At 42.5% G+C, this 16,572-nt stretch overlaps 1 protein-coding gene across 4 annotated transcripts in view; it reads left to right on the top strand.

Moving 5' to 3' along the window:
- The window catches only part of SORCS1 (sortilin related VPS10 domain containing receptor 1), a 467,434-nt gene that overhangs the window by 419,761 nt on the left and 31,101 nt on the right, over nt 1-16,572 (top strand). For all 4 annotated transcript variants that reach the window (XM_069461103.1, XM_069461105.1, XM_069461104.1 and 1 more), the window contains exons 19-21: nt 1,504-1,690; nt 9,218-9,351; nt 11,963-12,086. In XM_069461103.1, coding sequence (XP_069317204.1) covers nt 1,504-1,690; nt 9,218-9,351; nt 11,963-12,086 — 445 coding nt within the window. The remainder of the gene's footprint in view (nt 1-1,503; nt 1,691-9,217; nt 9,352-11,962; nt 12,087-16,572) is intronic.

Genomic DNA, 16,572 nt, shown 5'->3' with positions numbered 1-16,572 from the left:
CACCCCTAGGGGAGAATTTTTGCCTATGTTCTCACTGAGAGTTAGCTGCCGCGTGCCCCACACACAATGCTTGGCTGGGCATAGAGCAGAGGAGTAGGTCACGTACATTCATAGGAATTGAACTGCTTTTCCTCTCCCTGTGAATTAATCTTGTAAATGTCAGCATTTTAAACTTGGCCTTTTCAAAAAATATGATACCGTATGAACCTTACTTAATCGAAAATACATTTCTAGTTCAAAGGTTTTTTGGTCTTTTTCTCCCCCTAAAAACGGGAAAGGCTAACAATAACAAAAAAAAAGCGTTAAAGGATGGGTTGTGTGTGAGGGAAGCTGGTTTTTGTCAGTTGGGTCTAAGCAACTTTGATCCTTAAGATTCAAAACTGTCATTCCTAAGACCATTTCTTTTTTATAGGTGTGGGATTTTATAACCCAAACATCTTTTCCTGCATACCCATGGGAAATTTAGAATCACGTGATTCAAATCAAGCCTTGAAAGGATATTGTACGTCTTTTATAGCTGCATTATTTTTATAGTCACTTATTTTTGTGTAGCATTTTATAGATTACTAATTAATCTATAATCTAATTACCTGCATTTTTTACAAGAACCCTTTTCAGTTACAACAGTAAGTTATTATTATGCCCATTTCATAGATTTGGTAACTGAGACTGAAGGAGGCTGAATGACTTGCATGAAAGTCACCCAGCCTGGTAATGACACAGGAGGATTCAAGGCTGCAGGAGCCTAGAGTGTCCACAGTGCTGTATTCCCTCTGTAATGAATGAACCCGAAGGTCCAGTGAGGTGGGTTAGAATCCCAGGACTGCTACTCACTAGCGTGTTAATCCTGAGCCAGTCATGACATCTTTCTTGACTTCAGCTTCTTCATCTGTAAAGTGGATGAATGCTGCCTACTCTTCTCTCCAGACTAGATTCTAGGAGGAAAAGAATGAGGTCGAATGATAATTCAAAACACTGAAGTATAAAAGAATTAACCATTGTTATATTAAATAACAATCGGGTTGAGTTCAATGTCATATCAGGTGCCAGGCAAGGTGTTTTCCATCCTTCCTGCAACACAGTCAGGGAAGCAGAAATAAAGAGGGAGATTCAGGGGTCTTGAAGACACAGGACGTGGTCCATGGCCATGTCAGGTAGGCTGTATTTCTAAAGCTGTGTGTGTACTCCTTTTATCCATGTGAACGAGAAGACTACTCACAAAGCCTTCAGAGGAATTGAATATCATATTGGAGCCAATAATCAAACATTCTTAATTTTCAAAACCTTGAAACTTTTGGTAGTTGGTGCCCTTCAGTATTGGAGAGTATCCATCTTAGCAAACTCTTGCCTGCCACGGGATGTCACAGGGGTTCTGTCAAAAGCTGTAGGAGGAAGCCAGGACGGCCGCTATGCCTGAGCCAGGGACTAGGACGAGCACCAGCCCCCTAGCCAGGCACAGCCAAGCATTGACTCCCTTCCCTCTGACTCTGGGCTGTTTTTCAGGGTGATGTTCAGCGGACACTCATCCAAGTGGACTTTGGCGATGGGATCGCAGTGTCTTACGTCAATCTCAGCTCCATGGAAGACGGGATCAAACACGTCTATCAGAACGTGGGCATTTTCCGAGTGACCGTGCAGGTGGACAACAGTCTGGGGTCTGACAGCGCCGTCCTGTACTTACATGTAACTTGTATGTTATTACTGTTGTTGGTTTATGACATATCTTAAAGTTTTGTTCTTTCAAAATCTAATCTGAAGTTGATATCAAGAAGAAAGGCACTAGCTATGGAAACTAAGAAAGTAAGAGAGCAAAGTGGGGAGAGAGTACGGAGAAGATTGAGTGGGATTTGAATAATCTTCAATTCGGGATTGTTCTCACTGTATTTACCATTCCTCCTCCAGGTGCCTCAGAAATAGGACACCTGTGGCTGGGGGCTGGGCATGAGCAATTTGCAGAGCTACTTGGTTAAAATATATGAATTTTTGGCTTTTTCTTTTTTTTTTTTGGCCAGAAATGACTGAAAACAACCCATATGCACAGCTCAGTCTAACACATTGAGAATTAGCACAAGGAAAGAAATTTCTCTCCCCCATCTGATTATTTCTGTCTTCTCATGTTCTATCTTGCTATATTGATAATTTTTTTAGACTTTTGCTCTTAAAAAAATATTTTCTGGGCTTCTATCTGTGGATAATTTGGTGTTAGAGAGAAGGTAGTGTAGGGGGAAAGAGTATAAAAATAATGTTAAGGAAACTACAGTAGGAAACAGTTTCAAAAAATGCTAAAGCTTTTCCTCTTCAAGGTGTCTAATGATGTGAGTAGACAGGAAGACATAATAACTTAACTTTTAAGTTATGTTTGGTAAAAATGTGTGTCATAAACTTGGTAGGTGTGAGGGTGTCCCTAATCAGTCATAGGACTTATATTGGTTACTAGAGAAGTAGTTTACTTTAAAATGAAGGTAGCTCCTTTATATGAATGACCTTGTTCAAATTTCAAGTTCTAGGCCAAGAGTATTAAATCCAGGCGTTACTCCATGCCTCTGCTCAACAAAATTGAGCACAGAAGTACAGAAAATACCAACTATATCCTTTTTTTTTTTTTCTTTTTTTTTTAGCTGCTGTAGTCCAGTGAGAGGGCAAGACTATTTTGGTCCTTGCTCTCTGGGTGGTTTTAAAAAAATTTTTTAAAAAGACTATTTTGGGATACCCAGGAGATTGTTTGGTTGCTGAGAATTCCTAATATTTCAGTAATTCTTGATCTTTACCTCCTGCACACTTTTGACACAGGTGCTACGAAGATACACACCCCCTTCTTTGTTCTAAACAAAGCTACACAGGACTCCCAGTATGCCAACTCAGGCTCCCCACTCCTGGCTGTAGTTTATTAAGCTCTTACAGTTTGCGCCAGGCTTTGCACTAAATAAGCCCTTCATGTATATTGTTGCCTCATTTCTCAAAAAAATACTGGGAGGTAGGCACTATTGGAAACCCTATTTACAAAGAGTGTTGAGGCTCACAGAGCTTCCGTAACTTATGGGAAGGGGCAGACATACCACCTGGCAGAGCCAGGCCCCCAACTCAGTTCTCCCTGTCTCGGGAATTCCAGCTCTGGTCACGAAGGTCAGTGTCAGTGCCAAGGGTGGTTTGAGGTTGGAGGAACTAAGTCTCCATCCAGCTCTTACCCACCCCCAACTTTGCAAATCATCTGGAAGAAACATAAACGTTTAGGTGAGAAGCTGTGTACTTGCTGTACAACTACATAGGTTCAAGACACATTACATAGGCTCCCTTCCATCCGATCCCATGAGCCATCCTACATAGACTTTCAGAAGTTGCCTCTTACTAAGACATAACACCTCCCTATATATCAGTCTTTAGAGGAATGAAAGTGATGGTATCATAGGAATAATAATCTTAAGATCTTTAACAATACATCAGAAACATTAATTATTGGTAGCAAAAATAACTTGCAACACAAATGACAGTACGTTTGCTAAGAGTGGCTGCCTACCTGGCACCCTATCTATCATTTCCAGCAGTTTATTCTATAAGGGGGATTTACTAGAGACGTATCCACCTTAGGAATTATAGTAATTGTGTTCTGTATCTCACAAGTTTATTATATATCTACCACACTCCAATCACGTGTAAATACTGATTTAAAATTCAGTACCAGCTTCTGGTCTAAATTTCTCGGGGTCTCCCACTGAGTCCTATATAGCTTGACCTCCTGGTCACCCTGTGGACTCTTCCTCATTCCTACACGTGATCATATCCCTTGAGGGGTCCACAGCTCTCTTCCAAGACCCCTCCCTGGTTTACTCAATCTTGGGAAGGAAAGCAACACAGATTATCTCTGCTCAAGATTAAGGGCTGCTAAAACCACAGCTTCTAAAAGGAATGAGATTCTTTGTTCATTTGCAATTTTTTCATTTTATTAGCCTAGTTGATTGGACAAACTATTTGACCTTAACCTTAGTGGAAGATGATTTATAATGTAATGTTTTATGTTCTGATTTTAATTTTGTAAACACATCTTGGGTTATAGAATATAATAGAATCCCTCATATAATGGAACCCTTTTCTAAGTCTGGCATTGAGGACAAGAATTAACTCTTTGGTACTAATTATATTGAAGCGGGATCATGTTTTATCTGTTTGTTAACTCACATACATCTAAAACCCATGGCATGACAGTTTCACCAGGTTCTGACGTGTGAGCTTAGTGCCTTCCTCCTAAAGGACCCATCATGCTTTACTATACACACAAACTCATTTTGCTGTCTTCATATCTATACCATAATAGAAAACTTCAGCCTTTTCTTTCAGATGGAAATAACCAGGATTGGAGAAGCAGCATGACTTTGGCACCATTTTACACTAAGAGGAAGCCAGAACAAGAGCACATTTGAGTCACACTCCCAGGCATCTTAAACCTGGAGGACCTTATGAATGACTTTTGCTGCCAGAGTGCCAAGATATGGGGTGGGACAGGGGGAGGAGCTGGCTTTGTAGGGAAAAAAAATTAGAAAGTACTGGACTGAGTCAAGCATTCTGATTAGGTCCAGATCCTGGCCGCAACCCCTGGGCAAGTCACTGCATCTCTCTGACCCTAGATTTTCTCCTCTGTTAACTAGATACACATCTTGTTCCCGCAGGTGCCATCAAGCAAAATATGTGGTGCCCTGGCAACTAGTAAACCTTGATTTTTTCATCACAATAAAGTAGCATATGCATTTGGACTTAGTGGATTCTGACATAGAGGAGAATGAGCAGCAACTCTTAACTTGCCAAGCCTGCCCTCTGCCCCTCCACCAACTCCGCCCATTCCCCCCAGGGCTCTCCCAGAAGGTCCACTGCCTGACTCACCTACACATTCTCTCCACTCTACAGTGCAGAAAGGTGACTTGATTCCAAAACAGAAGTTGTTTTTTTGTTTTGTTTTTTTGTAATACGGGGGTTCAAAGGTCATCAGGAACAAATGGACCTGAGTTCCTGCTTAGTGCTTCCAGGAGTGGGCTGGCAGCTCTTGCTGGGCGCCTGGGCAATCTCTTGAAGCCTGACAGTTGGAAATTCCTCAGGGATAGTATTCACTGTGCTCTGCTAGTTTGCAAACTAATGAGACACGTGATGCAGCCAGAGTTGCCTTCAGCTGGATGGGGCAGAGAATTTAGAGGGCATGCAGATTTCTGCTCAGAAAGCTGGCCTGTCACAGCCACTCTTGCAGAAAAAAATCACGCAAATTTGCAGAATGGGAGGTGAAAAAAAAGAGATAAGGTGAATGTTCTAGTCCTTCCTAAACCCCTCTCCTTAACTACTGCCTTATATAGGACGCATTTGCAGATGTCTTTCTGGCCCCATCTTAGGGTAAAGTGATCCATGTAGCTTGAAAACCCATGAAACTTTTTGACTATTCACAAGATCATTATATTGGCCAGAAAATATGAGACTAGGATTTTGTGAAATGTGGTTTAATGAGCCACCCGCCCCAGAATTAAATGAGGAAAATGTAGTGTCCGGGCCCTATCCCAGACCTACTGAGTTAGGGTTCCTCGAAGTGCAGCATCAGAACCTGCTTGGAACAGATTAGAATGATCCTTATGTACACTGAAGCTGGAGAAACTCTGTTTTAGGATCTCAACGTTAGAGTTTGAGTCACTTTTTTTTTTTCCAGTGGCTTTTAAAAAACATTTCAGACAAATAGCAATACGAAAAATATGCAGTAATTAGGTGGACAGAGGTCTCCGGAACAGAAATGCTAGAGGCAGGCCAGAGGGCGCCAGTACACGCGCGCGCGCACACACACACGCACGCACGCACACACACACACACACACACACACACGATGTTCAGTTTCACGGAAGTCAGCTGCTTCCTGCAGCACAGGAGGGCTAAACGAAAAGAGAGAAAGGAAACCCAACTCACACAAGTAATTCCCCGTTTCTCTCAACCACACTGCCAGGAGTCATATGGAGGGATGCAGCGCCACCTGCTGTCTCTTTCGTGCATCACAGGCCCCTGTCTGATGGAGCAATAACTGCCTGTTTGCTCAGCCCTCTGCTGAGTGCAGCCAGCCAGCTGGGTGCTTCCAGGGGCTGGAATTTCACTTCTGCAGCTTCATTAGGGCAGATTGCACACTCTGAAGAACAGAAATGCTTAAAGAATAGGCTTTGGGGCAGCAGGAACCAGGTATTTTAAACTCATGAAAAGTAAAAGAATACAAGAGGTTGTAGGAATCTGAAAGATAAATTCCATCCACGTATGCATATATAATGTATCTGCATGTAACTTATACAAGCACACATATACATAGTTCAGGGCCTACAGGCCAACACACTATGTGTCCTAAATACCGCTTAGACCTCTTTGTCTTTTCTCTTTCCCGCCATCTCGCCACCGCAGCTGTTCTGGCTTTCTTGTTCTTCATCAGGCATTGCAGGCCCGCCTGCTCGTGGGCCTTGGCACTTGCTCCGCCCTGAAGCGTTCCAAGTAGAAACTTGGTGCAATCAAGTTGACTCATGTTGCTGCTCAAATGTCATTTCTTCTGAGAGGCCTTCCTTGATTACCCTGTTGGAAATAGCTTTCTATCACCTACCCCTGCTTTATGTGTTCAATGCCTTCCTCCCTCAAATACACCAAAGCTCTAGCCAGTGCCAGCGTCCCCAGCACCTAGAATAACACCCAACACATAGTAGCACTCAAAAACTATTGAATGACCGTATCACCGTACTTTACTAACAAGATTTAATTTTTGTCATTGAGACAATGACATACAGGCATTGTTCCTACTCTAAAGTTCTGATTTAAAAAATAAAAAAAATGTTCGTATGTGAGAAAGGCAAAGAAAATGAACCTCTTTAGAATGGAACTAGCATTTTTAGCACAGCTTATCTGGTGCTTGTATTTTAATTGATTGATTTAACTCAGCTCAGGGGAGTCAGGGAGAGCTTCACAGAGGGGGGGATGCTGGAACTGAGACTTGAAGACTGACAGGTGCCCTAAGAAAGGTGTATAAGCAAAGGCCCCAGGGTGGGCAGGACATGGCCTGCTGGAACAAACCACGTGAAGGGGGAATGGCAAGAACCATGCAATAAATAAGAGCAGGTATAAAGCATATTTCCCAATGCTTGGTACTTATTTACATAATCAGAAATTAAGGACTCTTAATAGGTATTCTGTTAAAATGGAACTGGAAAGTTTCTACTGAGCACTTGTCATGAGCAAGGGCTCTGAAACCAGACTGCTTTGATTTCACACCCTAGAATTGATGTGTCCTAGCTATATAACCTTGGGAACCTTTATTTATTCATCTTTAAATAGGGAGAATGTTAGTTCCTACTTCATAAAATTGTTGTGAGGATTAAACAAGAAAAAAAAAAGTCCTTAGCAGTACATGTAGCCATAGTCACCACTCAGTTAGTGTTACCCTTCTACTATTGCATTGAACGATTCTGACTTATGATCAACTCCTTCCCAACCTATGCCTTATAAGCTAGAAAATCAATTTTATTCTGCATGCCAATCACCAAACTCTTTATTTTATAAATGGGGAGAAGAGTAGCATGAGACAGGAAAATTATATCATTTGTTCATTTATGCAGTGAATATTTGAATACCTACTATGTCTTAGGAACTGGCTAGTCTTGGTATATAAAGACCAATATGAAGGATTCTTACCCTCAAGAAGTTTACAGCCTCTGTTCTCAGTCTCACAAATTTTAGATCAATATGTGTTAGCTATCATCATTATTATAATTAGATAATGAGAATCTTAATTTTGAGAAAGTAAGTATGAGTAACATGATCAGCTTGGCTTTCTAGAAAAATTACTCTTGCAACAATTTGGAGGATGGATTAGAGGGGGAAAGGTGAAAGTCAGGAAAATCTATAAGAGAGGTGAGAAAGGTACTTATTGTGTGAATCAGGGTCCCAGACTGGGGAGGGTGAGAAGTGGATGTAGATGAGTATTTTAGAAATATTCATGAACCCAAATCAATGGTTTCCTAAATGAATGTGAATAGCAAAAAAGAAGAAATCTAGACTGACTTTCTGCCTCTGAAATGGGCCCCCGGATGAACATTAGTGTTGATCACCAAGCTATAAAGAATATGGATGGGGAAAATAATGGGATCCTTAGAAACATTTGGTTTCTGGGGTCAAAGAAGTCTGGAGCCTTCCAGAAGGAGTCTAGAGCCCAGAAGGAGGTTTTAGAGCCCTCCACAAGTGTTTTATATTTGAAGGTTAAGGTGTGGTTTATATTGACTGGCAGAAGAACATGTAGAGGGACCTTAGGAAACACAGTTAAAGGACAAGCGGAAGAGGCAGTAATGAAGCCTGGTGGGACGGCCTGAGGTACGACTCTCTTCTCCACCTCATGGGACCAAGGTGGGGATGGAAAATGCAGGGGAAGCTGCATGTTGCCTGGGAAGAGTGACTCAAAGATAAGATTAGGGGTCATAAGAAAAGTCCTAGTGGTTCTGTAAGAAGGGGACGTTCATATCTTTCTGGGGTTTGCACATCTGATTAAGATTTCCGGTTTTTATGGACCTCCATAAATAGAATCATCCTATATTTTAGGTGAGCATCTCCTAAGCAGCTGAGGACCACAGCTCTCTGTCCACACACACACACCTCTGTCCTGGACAAGCTTGATTCCACCCAAACACAGTGTGCTCCATGCTCACCTATCCAGGCAGCCTTACATACACTCACATGCAGACACATGCACAAATACACACATTTACACATACACACATCTTGAAAACCCAGCACACCATAAAGAATAATTACATGGAGAGTGGTTTGGGGATTTCCCCCACTCCCACACCCAACATGGACTCTCAAGGTCTTCATGATCCTGATTTACCACCAAGGATATACCCTCTTTGAAAGACTTTTCATCTTCCTGTGAAATTTTCTGTTATGCCTGTTCACTTAAGGACTTCATAGATTACTTTTAAATTTTTAACTTTTACACATACATAACCCAGGTTCTAGAACAGGTAGACAGATCGGTAAATGGAAAATGCAGAGACACAAATATTCACGATATGTCCTTTGCTCCAAAGTAGGGAAAGCACCTGAGCACGTCCTCTGGGAATATGGCGCAGTGTTTGGAGGCTCCAAGAGTGACTGTGTCTTCTCTTCAGAGCAGGGAAGGCTGAACAGAGGAAGCTCTTCCCTCCCTATGTCTCCTCTTTCTCTTGTGCCTCAGGTCCCCTGGAGCACGTGCACCTCTCTCTTCCCTTTGTCACCACAAAGAACAAAGAAGTCAACGCGACGGCAGTGCTGTGGCCCAGCCAAGTGGGCACCCTCACTTACGTGTGGTGGTACGGGAACAACACGGAGGTGGGTCTGCCTTCCACACGGGGTCTCGTGACACAAGCTCAACTCAACTGGCTGAAGCAAAAAAGGGAATGAAGTGGCTTATGAACTCAAGAGGGTAGGGGTGGTCCTAGCTTCAGGGACAATAAGCTCTCTCAGTGCTCAAATATTTCATCAGTACGGTCTCTCTCTCTTGCCCCTCTCCTCCGCCTACATTTTATCTCTGCCTTCCTCTACGTTGGCATTTATCTCCAACTGGACTTGTCTTTGCAGTGACCCGAGGCCTTAGCTTAAAAGAGAAATTCAACTTTACTTTCCAAATATTCTAACAGAAGTCCTGAAATTGAGAATTATTGGCCAGGCCTCGATCACAGTGCTGGGGGGTGGAGAGCGAGGTGATGAAGTCGGCCTCCTTGGAACCACATAAAGAGCAAAAGGGAAGATGTTACAAAAGGAAACGGAGGCAGAGGGACACTGGACAGGTGAAAGCAAGAAATTATCATTACAACCCACTGCCCAGATGGCCCCCTCACCCTAAATCAGAAATTCTATTTCTTCAGGAAAGACTTATCCTTTATGTTTTCCCCAAATATTCCCTGTGTACAGAAGTCAGCAGCCAACTGGAAACCAGCAGAGACCTTAAAGCAGATTTACTCTTAAGTCCTTCATCTTGCAGATGAGCAAGGCGAGGCTAACGGAGCTGGAGGGGCTGGCTTCGCTCGCTTCCAGCCGCTTCATAAGAGGCCAGATTCAAGGCCCTCTGATGCCTCCGTTAATTTTTCTTTCCCCTGCACCAGGCTGCATGGTCTTTTTCAATTTTGAACTCATTCCATTCTCAGAAATTAAAATGCTTCCAAATGTAAGTTAGGCAGTGCGGCCGGGGCCCTGCAGGGCGCTGGGCTGAGCTGCTCTGGGCTGGAAAGCTTGATCTTCTTCCAGCAGAGTTGCTTCCACTTGGTAACTGCTCTTTTCAAACATAATGCATCTTATTGATTTATTTAAAAATTTTTTATTAGACTCCCTTGCTAAAGTACAATGCATCTTATTTTAATAAAAACATTTTTTCTGCTCTATAGCTGAAAGTTGGCTTTCGATGGAGACACAATTTTGCACAGACACAGGGAGGAAACCTTCCCTGAACCTAGAACTGCTATAAGCCTGACAGTGGAAAGAACCTCTCACCTCCACTGCTAACATAACTAAGCTGAAAAGAAACTCTTTTTTAATCTTTTCTTTTGGGGGGGGGGGGTTTGCTTTTTTTAAGAGACAAGGTCTTGCTCTATCACCCCCCTGGCGTGCAGTGGCGCTATCATAGCTCACTGCATAACTCCTGGGCTCTAGCAATCCTCCTGCCTCAGCCTCTCCAATAGCTGGAACTACGGGTGCATGCCACCATGCCCGGCTAATTTTTTTTTTTTTTTTTTTTTTTTTTTTTCATTTTTGGTAGAGACAGGATCTCATTATGTTGCTCAGGCTGGTCTCAATCTCTTGGCCTCAAGCAATCCTCCCACCTCGACCTCCCAAATTGCTAGGATTACAGGCATGAGCCACCACCCCCAGCCTCAGTAGCCCCTTTTTATTTCATCTGAAACTATGCATGGACATTTGGCCCAGATTGGGCCCACTATCCACAGTGGAAGAGGAGAAATCTATTTTATTTTCCTGAACGCTAGTACTAGCAGGTGAAAGTACTAAACAACTTCCATCTGTGCCTCCTATTGTTTTGTTTTGTTTTCCTTTTAAAAGAAAACCAGATTCTCAGCAGATCCTATTGAAAGGACCTCTTCTGCTGAGCTTTAGTCTTCCCTCTGCCATACAGGGAATTAAATGAATTTTGATTTAAAAATTAATTAAGAAAAGATGGGAAAGAAATGTTTGTGAGGGGTGAGTTGAGGGAGGTCAGTAGGCTAATATTTTTCTCCTTTAGGACCCCAGTGTTCGATTGTATTGCTGGCACCGCTCCAAATCTTCTTTCCTTTTTTTTTTTTTTTATTTTTTTATTTTGAATCCTCAAACCACTATCCAATTAGCACTTGTTTCCATAGCAGCTACTTCCAGGAAACCAGGAAACTGCTGATAGGGCTTCTGGGAGGAAGCCGGCACATGAGGCCACTCCTGTCAAACTAGTGTGCAACTGTGGTATACGGGATTCCTGTGCTCCACTGTGATTTTATAGAAATAGGACACCCTGCAGATGAACACCTGGCAGCTTATAGATTTTCAGTGACTGCTGCTTAGATCTGGAGTCACATGAGCTCCCTGATCTCATTCAATTTGGATATTTCCTTAGATTAGGGATCTGCTTGATATGAGTAGGTTATGTGTAGAGAGAGACAGATATCCCACCAGCAAGTAAGGCCTGTCAATCTCCCCAGGCCTGAATAAGGATGATACCAGGAGAGACGTGTCACATTCACAAGGAATGTGCAGAGCCATTTGGAGTCAGGACTCCAACCGCCTCCTTTCTGGCCTGGACTGGAGATGACGGCGAGGCCTAGATGGGCTCAGTTCCACCGTGGTGCACCAGGAAGAGCCTCCGCTGGGTTTGACAGCTCACTGTCGGCTCAGAGCTGGCAGCTGCCTCACCTGGAGCTAAGTAAGCTTCCCCCTCCCTCTGTGCCCTTGTTTATTTTAGCCCTTGATCACCCTGGAGGGAAGCATATCATTCAAGTTCACTTCGGAAGGAATGAATACCATCACAGTGCAGGTCTCGGCTGGGAACGCCATCCTGCAGGACACGAAGACCATCGCGGTGTACGGTGAGTGCCCATCTCCTCTGATCCATTGCTGCCCTCATGGAGGAGGCTGTCAGGAGCCTTGGTGCCCAAGGCCACCCCGGCTATGACTTTCACCTGCAGAATGGAGGGGAGTCCTTGAGAAATAGTCAAGAGAAGTCTGATCTCCTTAGGGAACTGTGATTCCCCAGCAAAACAGTGCTGTGGGATTCTGAAAGGGTTTGTTTTAGTTTTCTTAAACACAGAGTGTCCATTTGGTCACTCACTTTAGGTAGAATAAGGTGGGTTTTGTTATGCATAAGGCGGACTCATTTCACAGAGAATTTCAGTGGTATTTGAATAGCTAAAATCAGTTATAAAAGAAAATGGCTAATGTTCCATCTTTTTTTAAAGCTCAACTTTAAAATTCTTGATTATTAAGAGAAATCTACCATTGTCTAAATACTTTAAAAAATCTGTTCCCCAAATTTTTATTATATATGTAAGAAAAACTCTGCTAGATTGAAAATAATGGAAAGGTCATAACCCCTGAATGTCATGCGTAGTCATAGACTGGATGTTGGTTTGAACCAACAGCCATACAGAATAATTTTGTGATCAACTGGGGAAACTTAATATGGTCAGAGTATCAGATGGAATGAAAAGGTACTGAAATGAAAAGGTGGAGTCCTTGATTAAAAACAGGAGTTAAAATAACATTTTATAGTTTGATCTCACATTGATAATTTTTTTCTGCACAGAAAGATAGATGGACATGCACTAAGTGTTACTGGTGATGGTAAAAAAATGTAAATGTTTATTATTACTATGGAAGTGGTACATATGCATCATGAAAAATTAAAATCGGAAAAACAATAAGTTAAAATTAGATAGGTAGGAAAAGCAAATGCTGTGCAGGGAGAGTGCAGGGAGGGGAGGAAGAGAGGGTGGGGGAGAGAAAGGGAGACAGACAGACTAGCTTGTGGTCCAAATATCAATTGCCCCAGTTCCAGAATTAGCTGATTCTGATGAGTTAATTTAAAATGAGATTTTCCTGTGGGGAGTCAGATTCTGGTTTTTATTTCTCATCTTGCCAACTTGACCTTCAAAATCAAAAAATAATTTGTAAGCAAATTTGAACACGTCTGAAGACCAAAAGACTTCAAGGACACTCTTTTTTTCATGGCTAGAGTTAGCTTTCATAATTTTTTCTTCTCTTTGTCCCTCCTGAGGAAGTAGTAAGAGGAGGAAACCGGGACTGTGATTTTCCTACCAAGTTCCCCTCAGTGGGGTGCCGGGTGGCCAAACAGTAGCTGTGTATTGTGGGGGGAACTTCTGTTTCTCCTTCCTTTTCTGTCTCCCTTCTATGTGGGAGAAGACCTTTAATCTTCGTAACAACTCTAGGATAAAGTAGGTAGTATTATCATCCCCACTTGTTCAGAGAGTAAAGAACTTGTCTCAGCTGGTGAGTGGTACAGCTGGCTCCCAACCCAGCCTGTCTAGACCCAGGACTGGTGCCCTGAAATTACCCTACTTTACTGACTCTCATTTATTAATGTGTCCACCCGATGCTCTTTTCCCCCTCTCTCCCTCCTGGATGTCACAGGCCACACAAATGGGCACTGACCCTCAGCCCAATAGAAGTTCTCTTGGTTAAGCATCTTGACAATCTCTTCATTAGCATCACAGAGAAAACTTTAAATCTGGAAGGTTTGTGGGCTCATCTGGTCCAGTCCAGTCATTGTATGGATAGGAAATTGTGGTCCGGACATGGGAAATTATTAGCTTAAAGTCATTCTGCTGTTTGGTGACAAATCTGATACTAATCATGGCATTGGTAGTGGTCGTCATAATAAACATTGATGAAGCCCTTACTAACCTGTGGCATCTCTTCTAAGCACTTGATATGTATGATCTGGTTTATTGAATCCTCTGAACAGACTTATGAAAAATGTTCTATAATTTATCCCTGGGCTACAGATGAGAAAGCATAAGTATAATAAACAAACAGAGCCTAGAAATTCTGAACCCAGAGTAGATATTTCTAAGCATCTCCCAGCCCCTTGCTATGTTTCTTTCTTTCTCCTTCTACAGTTTCCTTAAAGGCATCATCAAAGGGTGGGTCACCCTTCATAAGTGTCTCTTCATTAAAAGCTGCATTAAAAGCTTGGGCAGGGGAAGTGGTCCCCCCTCCTCTAGCCAGACTTCTGTGCCATCAGACATCCTTAGTTCATCTTCAGTCAGTGGAGTTGTCCAGAGTTTCATAGACGTGTTCAAAACGTTTTAATGACATGTTAAAGAAAAATTGCACCAGAGCTAAACAGACAAGATTGAACTCAACTGAAACAGAAGGCAGGAAGATTTCTAAAGGCTGGGGTCAGCTGCTGGAAAAGTACTGAAGGACATTAGAGAGCCTGTGGTATCAGGGTGACTAGACCATCAGTATTAGCTAATTGCTGCTTAGGGAAGTTAGTCTCCTACCCCGAGACTGGCAGATAGGGAGGGGTGTTACCTCTCTTGATGATTACATTTAGAAGGAATGGCCCACACACAGGTCTTGGAGAAAGACATTCCTGAGTTGTAGAAGATTTATATCAAAAAGGCCCAGGGAAGGAATTTACAGGTGCAAGTTTTCTAGAGTAAATGCTCTAAGAATAGAGAGGCCAGGGGCCTATAGTCAGGAAGAAAGCTGTCTAACTGAGGGGAACTTGAAAGCTTGTCATGATCAGATTGAAGGAAGCCTTTGGGAAACTGACAGAGGAAGGCTTGTCTACCCAAAGCCACACGATAGACTGGAAGAAAGAACATCTAGTCTGCATTGTTTCCCTTAATTTGCTCCAAAGGCATGGGCTTGCTTTTGAATCAAACAATGTAAATGTGTAGAATTCAACTCTCTCAACAGCTGCAAAAATATGCGTGTGTCTCTCTATACATGTACACATACACACACACACACACACACACACACATATAGCCCTTCCACATGCATCTCCTATTTTTCCAATAAACTTAAGTATAACCTTTCTCTGCCATTCTCCCTCCCTGTCATGATGCTCTCACGCTAAGTAATTACAGAGGAAGCGGCATCATTTTCTCATTTGTGGACACAGGTAAACATCTTCCCTCGTAAAAGGAGTCTCTACAGTTTGGTGGGAGGTGCGGAGAAAGTGGGAATTATACAAACTTATATCTTCAGAGCGAAAATTGAGAACTCAGTGGATGATTCTTCAGTGGGGCCATTTACCACACTACTGATTAATATGCATTTCATTATTCTCCATCAGAACTGAATCGGTAAAATTCAAAGGTGACCAGTGATTTATAAAATACTCAAGCTTTGAAAAATACATCTTTAGAATAAGGTAACTGCCATGAATACACACCTAAGAATGTAAGAGTCTTCAAAGCATGTGTTTGATAATTGCTTAGCATTGTTAGGAAATGCACAAGTGGGCTTTTCTGCTTCCTGAATGTATAATTGCCAAGGATGTCACTTGGCTCCTACTGAAACACAGGACATGCTTAAAACAAGAAATATTTGTTGAATAAATGAATGCTTAGATGACAGTGGAAGCTGCCTATAATTTATGCATTCACTTATTCAATAAACATTTGTTAAATAAATGACTCACAGGTAGTACTTGAAAACCTACCATGTTCCAGGCACTGTCCCCAGGGGCCAGAGACACAGAGCCCTTGTGCTCATTGAGCTTATATTCCAGTTTGGAAGACACATAACAAAGACAAGATAATTTAAACAGCAATAAGTATGAAGAAGACAAATAGTGTTCAGTGGTGAAGAGTGTGATGGGTGGTGGAAGGGAAGCTACGTGAGGTTGGGTGCTTGGAAGGGCCTCTCTGAGAAGAGACTGAACGATGGGTTGGAGCCTGGGATGATTGAGAAACACAGGAGTGCAGAGAGCACAGTGAAGCGCAGTAGGACAGGAATGAGGAGAACAGGTGCCCCCCAGGTGATACAGGGCCAGGAAGGCTAAGGTAAGGGAAAAAAGACATTCTATAAGAAAGACATGTGAACGCAAATGTTTATGGCAGCACAATTCACAATTCCAAAGATGTGGAAACAACCCAAGTGCCCATCAATACGTGAATGGATTAACAAAATGTGGTGTATGTATACCATGGAGTATTACTCAGCCACAGAAAACGATGGTGATCTACACCTCTTATATTATCCTGGGTAGAGCTTGAGCCCATCCTTCAAAGTGAGCTATCACAAGAATTAAAAAACAAGCGCCACATGTACTCGCCATCAGATTGGTACTAATTGATCAACACTAAGGTGCTCACATGGTAGTAATATTCACTGGGTGCCAATCAGGTAGGGGGTTGGTAAATTCACAACTAATAGATATGGAGTGCACTGTATGGGGGAAGGGCGTGCTTGTAGCCCTGGCTTGGGTGAGGCAAAGACATTATATGTAACCAAAATGTTTGTACCCCTGTAATATTATGAAATAATAATAAAAAAAAAGAATCTGCATTTTATTCTAAGTGCAATGCAGAGCCACGA

The sequence above is a fragment of the Eulemur rufifrons genome, chromosome 28, assembly GCF_041146395.1.
Source record: "Eulemur rufifrons isolate Redbay chromosome 28, OSU_ERuf_1, whole genome shotgun sequence".
NCBI lineage: Eukaryota > Metazoa > Chordata > Mammalia > Primates > Lemuridae > Eulemur > Eulemur rufifrons.
Note: the sequence above shows the minus strand (reverse complement) of the source record. Positions and strands in the feature narration are given on the sequence as shown.